Genomic DNA, 14,292 nt, shown 5'->3' on the forward strand with positions numbered 1-14,292 from the left:
CACTCAAACACATCAAACCAACAATTAATAAAAACACACAAAAACTGATTTTGCACGGGCACTGCACTAGTTTATATTAAGTAGGCTACATAAATATATAAATCTGTTTGTAGTATACTTAGCATAAAATAAATGAATTTCAAATATATTTTAATATATTTATTTTTCACTGGGGTAACATTTTTGTCTCGTTTTTATTCTTTAATGAAAAAGACGATAGATAGTTTTTGTCATTCAAAACGGGTTTTTATTTGGTTATCAATATCATCTCGTTTTCGTCAGTGAAAAAATGGCGTTGATGAAAATTGACAAATTATTCGTCAATGAAATTAACACTGTGTGGTTGGTTATGATTCTAAGCTGCAAACCAGACCAGATGCTATTATGCCAATAGTCAAATGTCTGGCTGAGCGAGTCTTGACCTGTTAGCCTGACAATGTCCAACTAGGCCATCTAGACCTTTCTGCACCTCATTGCCCCGAGCTCCCATGCAAAACATCCACAAAGGGCCACCTGGCATGCTTGACTAGTAAATAATCAATACCGATTTCCAAACGTTCTCCCTTGTTTGACCTGGGGGCTATTAATTCCTTGAGAGTGGTGGGTAGGCACTGTAGACAGAGATTTATAGTAGAAGCAGACAGCTGTGGATGATGAATGCGGGTGTCACTACAGGCCCAGCACAGGCAGTGAGGAGGCCGCGGGCATGAGGAGGACCCTGAAAATGTGCATAGCTGCTCTTCCAGTTCTCAGCTCAACAGCACTGGCACTACAACAGAACCTTAGCGTCAAACTCAAGCAGATGCCCCTTTACTTATCTCAAGCTCATTACAGTTAGTGAGAGTAGACAACATTGATTTAATGTACTGTCTTTCATAACCCAGACTTCTAATTCACTGGAGTTTTGTGGAAAGATATATTTCAGCAGAATTGACACCCAGGAGCACAATAATACAATATATGAAATGGACTGCACTTCAGATTACACATGAGCTCTTTTTAACTTTTTAATCAGAAGCTTTGGGAAGAACATATTGCTTCTCTGGTTGTAAATAGCTTAGCTGTACAGCATGGACTTACATACGAAAGATCGCTCAATCTATCCTTTTTTTTTTTTTTTTTTTTTTTTTTTGAGTCTGCAAGGCAAGATAACAACCTGATGAAATTTTTAGTTCATCCACACTCAAACAGATTTCTTTCTGTGTCTGGAACCAGTCAATCCTTACGTTGGCCGAATCCATAAAACTGAGATAGACAGATCCTTGGTGTGAGTCTTCTCATGTCTATCTATAGGTGGAGTCTCAGTTACAGCTGCTTGCCTTCCCTTCAAACTACATTCCAGGTGTTGTTAGATAAAGGCCTGGCATTATATTTAAATGTCAGGTTTCTATGGACACTCTATTCTAGTAACCCTTCTGTTCTCCCAGGGGAACAAATATTTGTTCTCAGTTGAAATGCTTATTTTGTATGAGTGACATTTTTTGCTTTTCTTCTACTGTATGGTTTGCACCATGCTCCAGAAGTCAATTAATGCAATTAAAGAATATTTCAGTGAAGAGGTTTAACGGTTTAGACAACTTAAATGTGATTTTCGAGCTAGGTTACAGAATCAAGACTCTAGGAAGGGTGTGGATATTTCACATCTATGAGCGGCTCATCAGCTGAATTAACTGGCTGACATTTTACGGGCCGCCTGAACGCATCAAAATGACAATGCCAAAGAATGGACCAAATTGCAGAGTATCAATTTGTGTCAGAGACTATGGCTGCCCCTGATGTTGTGGACAATTTGCAAGATGAAACTTGATTTAGGTGATGAAAAATGCACCAGACAGGATAAATAGAAATGATAATGTTACAAATAACAGCAATCATTGTCTAATCAGTGTCTGGCAGTTTTCAGTCATGTTGAAATCCTCAAGGTCAAATTCGGGCCTATGTTATGCATGCAGGGATTCTCTGAGTATACAATCCTTCCCTTTCTTATATTAAATTGTGTGTGTGTGTGTGTGTGTGTGTGTGTGTGTGTGTGTGTGTGTGTGTGTGTATGAATTTCAATAATTGTAGTTGATATTTGATTTTAAGAAAACACAGTCTATATATGTTGTACCATCATGACAATATTTGAGACATGGAGTTCTATAATATACACTCCATATTCTAGACCAATAAGTGCTTGGAATGTCTCTGATTGTGCAGGTGAAGTAATCTTACCTTCATGATGTAAGAGTTTTAACAGAGCCTGGTACGTCAATCTATCTGACAGCACCATGATGGTTTACAGAGGGAAAATACTGTTTTTGAAAGAACAATAAGAGTCCTCAGCTAGCAGTTTTAGTCTTGTAGAGAAAAATGACTATGTTTGTATGAGATGCGAGGAACCAACCTATGGCTTTGTCTGAAAAATGGATTCCCCTCAGGGAGAATGATATTTATGATCTATCAGATAAGAAGCACGACAGAAGAGAAAAGCCTGCAAATCGCAGTGACTTTTCTTCAGGAACAGAACAGAATCCTTCCATTCCACTCTGTCCTTCCTGCACCTGAGAGGATGTTTGATTCTCTCCCCGCAACGTGCAGGATTAACTGTAATATCAGGGCTGGGGCGTTTGTGACGATAGCTTGCACTCACAAACAGTGTGATGTTCTAAAATGTACCCACAAAAAAAGATCTCCTCCTCTAGGAGAAATTAGCTTAAACGGGCAATTTCACACCCCGGCAAATTTCTTCAGCGTTTGGAGGTTTAATATGCTCTATGCTGGTTTAACGGTCAGACTGTGCCAAATAAGGAAGGCACAAAAATTAGCAAAAAATATCCCAGATGCCCCTTTACCACATATATAACTCTATGCAAATGCTAAGAGCACATAACCGATGTCTTACTTTCAACTGACAGGCACTAGGACCCAGAGCACGAGATTTGGGTAGCATGCAGGGGGCAGGATTTTTTTTAGAGCTTTTGTGGCAGAAAGTGCCATTGCGGCTTTGTCAACCCATTACCATAGTTATCAAGGAAACCAGACCCACATGCTTGTGCCAGCGCAGCCTGAGTCAATTACCACTGAGAGACAGTCATTTGTAGGCAGTGGCCTGGCCTATTGGTATTATCACAGGTCATATTTGAATAAAGTCACCTTGCTGGTGTCTTTATTTAGCATCTAGCATTTAAAAAAAAGAAAATTGCATATTCATGTTCATTATCTTCGAAAACCAGATAAAGATATCACATATATTATCATCATCATTCACTGATTATTTGCTTACATCCGCACAGGTTGTTTACAAAAACAATGACATCAGGCTGGAACTCTCCCGGCTCGCCCGCATTGTGGACCCCAAAATGAAGATCCAGGGAGATGTGGTGTTCAAGTGCGAGAATGTGGCCACCCTGGACCCCATCTCGTTCGAGACGCCCGAGGCCTATATCAGCCTACCTAAGTGGAACACCAAACGCATGGGCTCCATCTCCTTCGACTTCCGTACCACTGAACCAAACGGCCTTATTCTCTTTACCCACGGGAAGCAGCAGGAAAGAAAGGATGCCCGTAGCCAAAAGAATACAAAAGTAGACTTTTTTGCAGTGGAGCTTCTGGATGGAAGTTTGTACCTGCTGCTGGACATGGGCTCTGGGACTATCAAAGTAAAAGCCACACTGAACAAGGTGAACGACGGGGCCTGGTACCATGTGGACATCCAGCGAGATGGAAGATCAGGTCAGTGTGTGTGGATACTCAGACAAATACACTCACACACACACTTAAGTGTTATTTATACCATGCTTAACACATTTAATAAATGATTTGAATCCAGTACATACATGCATACATGTATTTATTTATTTGGTTGTTTCTACACTACTCTCTATTGTAGTAAAGTTAGTATTATTGGCACCTTTATGATAAATGTGATTTTTTTCTCATTTGTTGCTTAGAGTAAAAATGTCTGATAAATAAATGCCAAGTAATTCAATGTAAATATATGAGAATTAGACATTTTTTTATAATAATAATTGCAGTAATCATTATAACATTAATAATAATAATAATCATTAATTGTATTCATGTATTATTTAATATTTAATGATTGATTATTATTTATTTAGTGACTTGTTTCACATGCAAAGAGATTACAGGATTATAAAATGTAATTACTAATTAAAAATGTTATTCTAAACATGTTTCACACACAAAAGCAGTTAAAAACAATTTGGCACCCATATTAACAGGTTAGGCCTAAAGGTCAGAGAGAGTGCTGAAAATGGCCTTGTACATAAAAATTGCGACAGAAATTACTACCATTTACTAACATTATAAGTAAAATTAAAGAGACATATCCTATATTTCCATTTTCGATGTGGGTACCGTAATATGCTCTTAGAAATAAAGACATTGTGATAAATTGTGTCTTATTTTTAAAACCAATTTTTACCTTTAAGCCCATGAAGAACTCCCACTTTGTTTCATTATTAAATCGGTTGGATACTGTAATTGCTTGTGTGTTTTCCATCGGCGTTAAGCTCTGCAGCCCAAAGATAACAGCTTTAAACAAAAAGCGCAGTGGTTAGTCACCAATAATGGACACATTTAGTCCAAAGTAGGCTGACATTTTCATTTCACATCTACTTTGACAGAACTTTCTATTAGAGTTTATCCCCTCTATCTTTCTCTGGATCCTCATTCACCTCTTTCTTTCTTTCTTTGCCCTTGAATCGCTGGCACTCTGTTCCTGAATCGATCGACGACTACTCCATATCACTTCATAGCACAGGGCCCTTGGGAGGTCTTGTAGGATATCAATAATGCGAGGTTTTAGACAGAGCCATGTGGGTGACTGGACCAGTGTCAGTTCTGAAGAGATTATTCCCATTGATCCCTGGTTCCCCACATGGGATGCATTGTTTACATCTGCGTGTCTGTATGAGAGACACCGCTTTACAAGATTCACACACTCCCGATGAGGTCATAAATAGGAAATAATCCTCTCATAGCCCCCCACTCTCTCTATCTCATAGTCTATGGATGGTCATTATATCCCTATCTTTGTCTCTTGTGCACAGCGGACACAGGACAGACTGTCTGAGATTATGCAGTACAGTAATTTACAGTTGTTTAATTTACAGTCTGTCCAGATAAAAAAAAGAAAAAGCATGTACTTTGAAAGTATTTTAACATTTAACATAAACAAAAAATCCTGTTAATTTTTTTTTATTCAGTCCTTAAAATAGCTTGATAACACCCTTGTTTCATTTAGTATACGTGGATCCATGAATATGCAAATTAGTCCCACCTCCACTTAATTGTGCCATCCAGCGGGATGTTATCCCTCGATAACAACTGGTAAAAACTGATAACATAGGCCCATCTGGGTTACTGTCACTAAAGTCACCATTTTACGCTTGCTAGGAACAATCTTTCCTCATTGATGTTTCGTGTTTGGTGAGCTTATAAAATATTAAAACAGTTATTTAATTATGTCATCCAGTATCGCGGACTCGCTCTCTCTTGTTTCATATAAATGCAGCTGCTGCCATTTTGTGACGATTGTTTTGTACACTGTAATGAAATTTAAGATAACAAACAAGTACGATATTAAAACGGTTTCATCTCATCAATATCTCTTATCCTCATAATTATTTATGTGGTGAAATACCATGTAATAAGTGGTATGACTGTATGGTATGAGTGGTATGACCTCCGCTTCGCGCCGGGGTCCTGATCACCCTGTTGGGGTTTATTCCGCGATAACAACCGGCTGGGTGTACATTATCCCTTTCTTAACCATACGTTTTGTCAGATTAAAATTACCTCTGGGGACATTTTAGAGGTTAAACACATACCTAAACTGCAACAAAAAACAAAAAAAAACATAAAATGGTTTTGGACCTCTAACAATAACTCTGTGAATATATTTTTTTTTTGAAAGATTACTCATATAATCTTTGTCTCACTTTTGATTATTTCCAGGCACCATATCTGTTAACAGCCGTCGCACTCCGTTCACTGCCAGTGGAGAAAATGAGATCCTGGACCTGGAGGGGGACATGTACCTAGGCGGCCTCCCTGATAACCGGGCAGGCCTAATCCTTCCCACTGAACTATGGACCGCCATGCTAAACTACGGCTATGTCGGATGCATTCGGGACCTGTTCATTGACGGTCGCAGTAAGGACATCAGACAAATTGCTGAGGACCAGAATGGTGCAGGCATCAAACCTTCCTGCAACAAGATGCCAGTCAAGCAGTGCGACAGCTATCCGTGCAAGAACAAAGGCGTGTGCAAAGAAGGATGGAATCGCTTTATCTGCGACTGCACAGGGACCGGTTACTGGTCCCGCTCCTGCGAGAGGGGTGAGTTATCTGCCTTTACATTTACTTTTCCTTTATTAGTTCATATAAAATCAACAAGCCTGGATTTCTAGAATACATTTTTCGTTTTATTTATAGAATAAACATGAGAGGCGGGTTTAGTTTCGATTGCAACATTTGAATGATAAAAAAAGACAACTTACAATCACCGTCACGCTAGTTTGTTTAGCTTCTCACCTACAAAATCCCATCTGCTGCTGTTTGTAAACAGCAGATTAGCTCTCACATAATCAGTTAAACTATAAGCTCATTAATATCTCAGCACGTTGCTGTATGGAAGCTGATGTTCTCCGGCGTTTGGGGAGTCGTGCCTGTGATGATGTCATAACTTGGAAAAAGTCCAACCCCACATACAGATCTTCAAATTTGCAGATTTCATAGGCAAAGAGATTACTATTTGCATGAAAAATTAAGTGAAATGTAACAATGTTGAGACAAATGTTTTGGTAGAGGAAATGAATGGGTTTTTGAGTGGTTGTGAATCTTTAGCTTGAGTCTGTTGTGGCTGCATGAATGACTCCATATGGGCCGGTACGCAGGGGTTCCAGGTAACCAGGTAATAGAGGGACTTCCAGCATGTCTGTGAACACTGAGCATAGCAAATTGCTTATTATGTTGGCATGAGAACTGGATTCTCTTATGGGCTGAATTACGCCGCATTCATTTAGCTGATATTACAAGAAACCATTGTTATCTTTTTATTTTAATTTTGGTCTATATAACATATTTTGATAATCACTTTTGTAGTTTAAATGCAGCAGATCAGTAGTTCTCAAAGGATTTGAACCAAGTACTGCCAAGTCCCTTTAAGTCAAGTTTCTTCATCCTGCCATCTTGGTAAACGCTGTTTACAGTGACGTATCTACAGCTCCCTATATACTTCAATGAATACAGACCGAAATATGCATCACTGTTTGTCAAGAAAACAATTCTATAACGTATCAATTCACCAATACTATTTGACAACAACGGTATTGTATGTAGCTTGCCTGCTTATGTATTTTTTTTTTTTTTCTTAAACTAGCTTCTATACTACTTTGTACTTTGTACTACTTTGCAGTAAAGCTAATACTGTTGACACCATTGTGATAAATTGCTTGTGATTTGCATTATTTTTTGCTTTGGGGAAAAATGTTTGATAAACAAATGTAAAGCAAGTTAAATGCAAATAGATTAGAAATAAATAATAATAATAATAATAATAATAATTATTATTATTATTATTATTATTATTGGGGTAAGGTCAGAATTACCCCAATAATAATAATTAGGTCATATGTGAAGGATTAGGTCATATGTGAAGATTATCTTGGTGATCATTACTCCAATTTCTGATTTGCTGCTTTAAAAAAAAAAAAAAAAGGTAGCTTATGGGATGGATTCACAAAAACATCCAGGACATTCAAATTTTTGATTTTAGGCTCATGTTTCTGAGAAAGAAAATGCTCTAAATAACAAAAATATGTCTCGAGATTAATAGGGGCAGACATTGACATTGACATTAATTGTTTTGTTTTTGTGTTGTTAGAGCACATGGAATGCTATCATCTTCTGTCTTTGTGCAATGTTTTTAGACAGATGTAAAAGTCACATACAACAGTTTAACACTCCATTGACAGAGAATACAGACTGTACATCAACCTCCTGCACATTCATTTGCCATAAATGTCAGTCATAATCATCTGCAAGGGCATCAAACTATTCTCATTCTGAGTAGAGATGCTTCTAAACATTGTCATTCGACTACACTTATGCCACAAGGCAAAATATTCAGCTTTCTAAGTGTCAGTAACCCACACACATAAACATACACAAACTCTTTGTTGTGATTGATAGCAATGAAATCTGTGCACCTGGAATGCTCATTTGCATGGCTCATGTCTGAACTAATAACCAAACACTGAAATGACTAGACAGCCCTAAAATTTAAAAGAGCAATTCATTTTATTAATTACACTTAATTACACACTTAATTACATAATTATTAGGGATGCTAGCTAAGATGCTTGAAGAGCATTTACATAGAAGTACGACTTTGGATCATAGACTTTGGATCATCGGATGCACCATCTGAGACAAGTATTCAAATGTCTTATAGTTCTGGGTGAGTTATTAACCGCAGATGCGCAATGATGCTGCGTGTGCTTGAGAAACACCCATATTCTGCTTGCTTCCAATTCCGCACACACAACACCACTTGAATCAACCATAAAATAAGCTTTCATAAAGTTTGGAAAGTTTGAAGTGAATTTCAAGGACATTCGCATACTTCATTGCACAGGATATGCGCTGTGAGAAATGCGTGCTTTGCTTGATGTTAAGTGTGTGTGTGTATGTGTGCGTGTGTGCGTGCGTGTGTGTGTGTGTGTGTGTGTGTGTGTGTGTGTGTGTGTGTGTGTGTGCATGTGTGCGTGTGTGCGTGTGTGTGTGTGTGTGTGTGTGTGTGTGTGTGTGTGTGTGTGTGTGTGTGTGTGTGTGTGTGTGTGTGTGTGTGTGTGTGTTATAGCCTTAAACCCTCACCCAGGATATCAGGACTACCTGATATTTGTCCAGATCTATTATCTGCTTCATAGAAGCCTGTAGCTGCTGCTTGGGCCAGACAACTGGCTGCTGTCACACACCACGATGTACTCCTGTCGGTACACATACACTTCAGATTTTCTCTAATGCACACTCAGCATTTCAACCCTGACGAACACCTCTTTTTTCCAGATTGAGGAAATTTGACATTGTGCTGGACTGAAATTTATAGTATGGAAGTGCTGCAGTTAGCCTGTAATAGTTTAGTGAAGGGAATTTAATGGATTTATTTTTTTATTAAGCTAGCTTCTATACTACTTTGTACTACTTTGCAGTAAAGCTAATATTGTTGACAGCTTTATGATAAATTGCTCGTGATTCATTTGTTGCTTTGGGAAAAATGTCTGATAAACAAATGTAAAGCAAGTTAAATGCAGATGAGAAATTAGTAATACTACTACTACTACTACTACTACTACTACTACTACTAATAATAATAATAATAATAATGATAAAAGATAATACAGATGGACAGATTGATCTATTATTCTATGTATTATATTAATCTATTATATACTTACAGATGTTCTTTGTTAATTTTCGATTAGTCAGCTTTAACATCTAAACATGTTCTGTCACATAAATTTATATTAAACAAAAGCCTACAAACTTAATGAATATAAATATGAATGTGTCTTTTTCTCTGTCATTTTTTGATTGGCATGAATTATATTCTAAACAAAGGAAACTTCCCTCACTGAATAGCTTGCTGGAATATAAAACAACGCAAGCTGGAAAGTCTGAATTAACTGAATTCTGCTTCCTTAACATTTATTAAATCTATTATACAGAATGCAGCTAGGATCTCTCAAGGTCATCGCTTATCTTACGCTTAAAATTACAAACACCCTAACTAAATATGAGCTCAGAAAACTACATTCTGAGGGGTTAAAGAGATGAATACAGTGCTGGATTCATTATAGAGGCCCAATTTTAATTTAACATTTTTACATATTACAATATTGTATCTTTTTTTTGTATGTTACTTTAGCATTGACTATAACATTGACTATATTCACAATAAAGCACAGTGCCGATTGCTTTTATTAAATGGTTGTTGCATAATAGACACATTTTCATTAAAGGGGACCTATTATGCCCCTTTTCACAAGATGTAAAATAAGTCTCTGATGTCCCCAGAGTGTGTATGTGAAATTTTAGTTCAAAATACCCAACTGACCCTTTTTTACAGCATGTTTAAATTGTCACTTTTTGGGGCTCAGAAAAACATGCCGTTTTAGTGAGTGCCCTTTAAATGCAAATGAGCTGCAGCTGCATGGCACAGGGGGCGGAGCCTCACAAGCTTGCGCTCAGTGTCAGAACAATCTCATCTTACGGAATAATGATAATATCAAAACAGAAACTCTCAGTAACAGTGTTCATTTCGACCCGGAGTCGGACAGTAATGCCTACAGAGTCAGAGAATAAATGCTGTATGGAGATGGAACAGGTATAGTTTAGTTTAAAGGGGTGGTTCGGGATTTTTGACATCGGACCTCATTTTTAAGTCAGCCTGGTTGTTATTCATCAGTGGAGACATTTTTTAAAAAAAATTATCCAGTCCTTATATTTGGATAGTTAGCCGATGCTAGGCTAGCGCGAGTCAAGGGTAGATGTTAGCCAGCCATTAAAAAACGTTTTACCCACTCCACAGTGCACCAAACGCAAATCAATTATAACACTAGACTATCGATGCAAATGTCCGTTGAGAGAATAATGTTAGAAATCAAACTTACCTTTCATCACATTGCATTAGTTATAATTTGTTCCCTGTAATCATAAGCCTTGTCTACAGCAGCAGCGGAGTGATATTGATTACCTAGGCAACCGAGTGAGCCGGTACACACATGTACTGCACACACTGTAGTGCGCTTCTTTTCTGTGTTTACTTTTTGCCGCATTACTAACCGGAGCAAAGTAAAATTCCGCAGCTGCTGAGAAACTAGTTCCTTTGGGATCATTGAGATGAAAGGTAAGTTTGATTTCTAACATTATTCTCTCAACGTACATTTGCATCGATAGTCTAGTGTTATAATTGATTTGCGTTTGGCGCACTGTGGAGTGGGTAAAACGGTTTTTAATGGCTGGCTAACATCTACCCTTGACTCGCGCTAGCCTAGCATCGGCTAACTATCCAAATATAAGGACTGGATAATTTTTTTTTAAAAATGTCTCCACTGATGAATAACAACCAGGCTGACTTAAAAATGAGGCCCGATGTCAAAAATCCCGAACCACCCCTTTAATTACGGTTAAAACGTATATGTCATTGCTTGTATCCACTATTAAACCTGCTGTAGAGGACCCCGTCCGAATGATGGCCAAAAATATACTGATGAGTTTAATAAAGTTTATTGTACATCACACAAAAGATGAAGTGTCAGTTTTACCCAGAAAATCACCCTAAGAGCTGAGTAAACACAGTATAAGTGCATAAGTACATAAACGAATTTCGAAAGAGTTGAGGGAACATTTTCTTCGAAAACAAAATTAATCCACCTCGTCTTCAGCGGCTGGCTCAGATTTCGGTAGTAAAGAGAGAGAGAGCTATGTGGATTAATACATCCAGTCACACAACACCTACATTCTCGTCAGTGCAGCAATGGCGGATGTGTACAACTCGCTGTGAACTTGATCAGGGCGGGTCTATGTTAAAACCGCAGTGTCTGTCAACATTCGTGGGTGGGACCTGTGGCTGTTGTGACGTCACACCAGCCCCATGGCTGAAAACGGGTCGTTGGGAGTCACTGCTTATGATTTATGGGGATTAAAAAAAAAGGAGTGAGTGGATTTTTATCACTATAGGGTGGTTGTGTACACACACTGCCAACACACATTTATGTCCAAACACCATGCAAAAGTGAATTTTGCATAATATGTCCCCTTTAAAACAACATTTTATTAAGCAAATTCATTTCAAGTGCCATCTTTCTGCGGGAAGATACATTACAGTCCCTGAGATGTAAACGTACAATGATTGCTACAGTTTATATCCGGAGTCTATGTTGTGCATTTATATGTCATAATAATGCAAGTTAGTATCATTTAAATCATCTCGGTAATGTATGGTTACCCCCCTTTCCATGAAGGAGGGAACGGAGACATAGGTCGTGCTGCTGACTCCAGCTGCTGACCCCATCCAGTGCCCTGTGCGAGCCTCTTGCCCCTTCTATGATAGGCTTACACAGAGTGTATCTGTCACTGTTGTTCCGTGATAACCCATACAGTGAGATTATTGGATAACACTTGGGACAGTGTGCCCTTTCTGTTAGGAAGGAGAACACTGCTAAAATACACATTCTTCCCTGAAGGAGTTATGTGGAGATATACATATGGACTAACATACTGCATATGTACTGCATATGAAATACTGGGTGACTTAGCCCAAGGGAAAGACATGGGCTTCCGTTAGGAGCAGCCGTGGAAGAAATACACATATGGGATCCCCACAGGGTCACACTTTTGGGACCCAGCCCAAACCCGGTTCTCAAGGATTCAACGGATAAAGGACTGGCGCCGGACGCTCCGCCACGTCCGGGCCGAAGGTGTTGGAGGACTCAACAGGTTTTTTATTCTGGAGCAATAAGGGTGCACAGTAGGGTGCAGCAAGCCGACAGAGCCGGGCTTCTCAGTGCTTCTACCCGTTTAGGGTGAGAACACGGGAGGAGACCGGCTCTACACGTAGGCTATAATATCTAGCGAACGTGTTAGGTGTCGCCCAGCCCGCAGCTCTACAGATATCTGTTAGCGAGGAGCCACGTGTCCGCACCCAAGAAGATGCAACGCCTCTCGTGGAGTGAATATAACCTTGTGCCTAGTAAGCCAAGGCGATGGCATCTACTATCCAGTGGGCCATCCTCTGCTTGGAGACAGCCTTTCCCTTCTTCCAGCCTCCGTAAAAGACAAAGAGCTGGTCTGAGGTCCTGAGACTTTGAGTTCTGTCCACGTACAGACAAAGAGCGCGAACGGGACAGAGCAAAGCCAAGGTTGGGTCTGCCTCCAGCTCTTGCAGGTTCACCACCTTGTCCCTGAAGAGAGTGGTAGGAACCTTGGGCACATAGCCAGGCCGGGGTCTCAGTACAACATGGTTGTCACCCGGCCCGAACTCTAGGCACGATTTGTCGACCGAAAATGCCTGCAGGTCCCCCTACCCTCTTGACAGAGGCCAGTGCAACCAGCAGCAAAGTCTTCATAGAGAGAAGCTTTGAGTCTGCTGATGCTCAAATGGAGCATCCTGGAGTGCTCGAAGCACCAGGGAAAGGTCCCCAAAGGTCGCCATTCTCCCGGGAGCACAGCTTTTGATAGCTCATCGGCCACACGGTTGAGCACACCGGTCACTGGCTGTACAAAAGCAGACTGAGGCGATTAAACGCAGGGACTCCGCCCCTTTGCAGGAACGAGAGTATTGACCGTAGCTCCGAGATGGTCATCTTCCCACAATGGGTACATTGACTCATCCACGAACGCTGCATCAGCATTTTCAATGCCCAGACACACGACGCAGCGTTCGTGACCATCCCGTGATCCCAGGTATCGACCACATCCAGAAACACACAGGTAGAGTGACATCTTTAAAAAGATGCGCTCTACCCGTGTAAGTTCTTTCAGGGGACTGCTCTCCTTGGTGCTGAAGCATGCAGGGGAACGGTCACAGTGAACACAGACAGGGAAGTGTGCAGCCTGTTGTGAGCCGTCTCTCTCTCTTGTGGCGATCTTACCAGCTGTAAGAATGGCCTTTCAGCGCTCTTGGCGCACCGTACCAGCTGTAAGAACAGCCTTTTTGTTTTGCTCAGTTTACAAACAACACAAACTCAAAAAAGACAGAAAGAGAGAGAGAGAAAGAAGTCGACCCCACTGCCGTGCTGTATCACCCGCACCAGATGTGAGAGATCCTCCTGGAGAGCTTGCTCGTTTAATATAAACAGCTTCACTGAAGAGAACAGCATCGAAACACTCGGCTCCGAAGCAAAAAGCTGAAGTGCAATCGCGCCTTCTGCTCATTATATACCCGTGCTGCGTGGCTGAACAGCTGATGCAAATGATTGCACGCAAATGTGCATTGGCTTGTTTAGTTTCACTCAAAGTAGATTGGCCTCTCTAGCAAGATTCCTATTCGTCGGTCACGACGTACGTCGAGAGTAACCGACTGACTGGGAACTGTTTTATTAACAGATTTAAATATTTTTTATTAAATCTGTTATATCTAAATGATTAGTCTTTTTCAGACACATTTTCTTTGAAAACTGCAATACTGTTATAGCTCACAGTAGAACAAATAATAGTGTAAACAGGATGCGGTAGGATGTTTTCATGCGGTAATTGAACTCATTTTACCGCATCGTCTGA

At 39.9% G+C, this 14,292-nt stretch overlaps 1 protein-coding gene across 1 annotated transcript in view; it reads left to right on the forward strand.

Annotated features, from left to right (window-relative positions):
- Positions 1 to 14,292, forward strand: part of nrxn3a (neurexin 3a) — a gene marked incomplete at its 3' end in the record, with an annotated part of 287,852 nt that overhangs the window by 71,788 nt on the left and 201,772 nt on the right. Inside the window, exons 8-9 of the mRNA XM_081347500.1 lie at positions 3,276 to 3,714; positions 5,965 to 6,348. Of these exons, the coding sequence (XP_081203626.1) occupies positions 3,276 to 3,714; positions 5,965 to 6,348 (823 nt within the window). The remainder of the gene's footprint in view (positions 1 to 3,275; positions 3,715 to 5,964; positions 6,349 to 14,292) is intronic.

This window comes from Scardinius erythrophthalmus, assembly GCF_964197995.2.
Source record: "Scardinius erythrophthalmus genome assembly, chromosome: 19".
NCBI classification, from domain to species: domain Eukaryota; kingdom Metazoa; phylum Chordata; class Actinopteri; order Cypriniformes; family Leuciscidae; genus Scardinius; species Scardinius erythrophthalmus.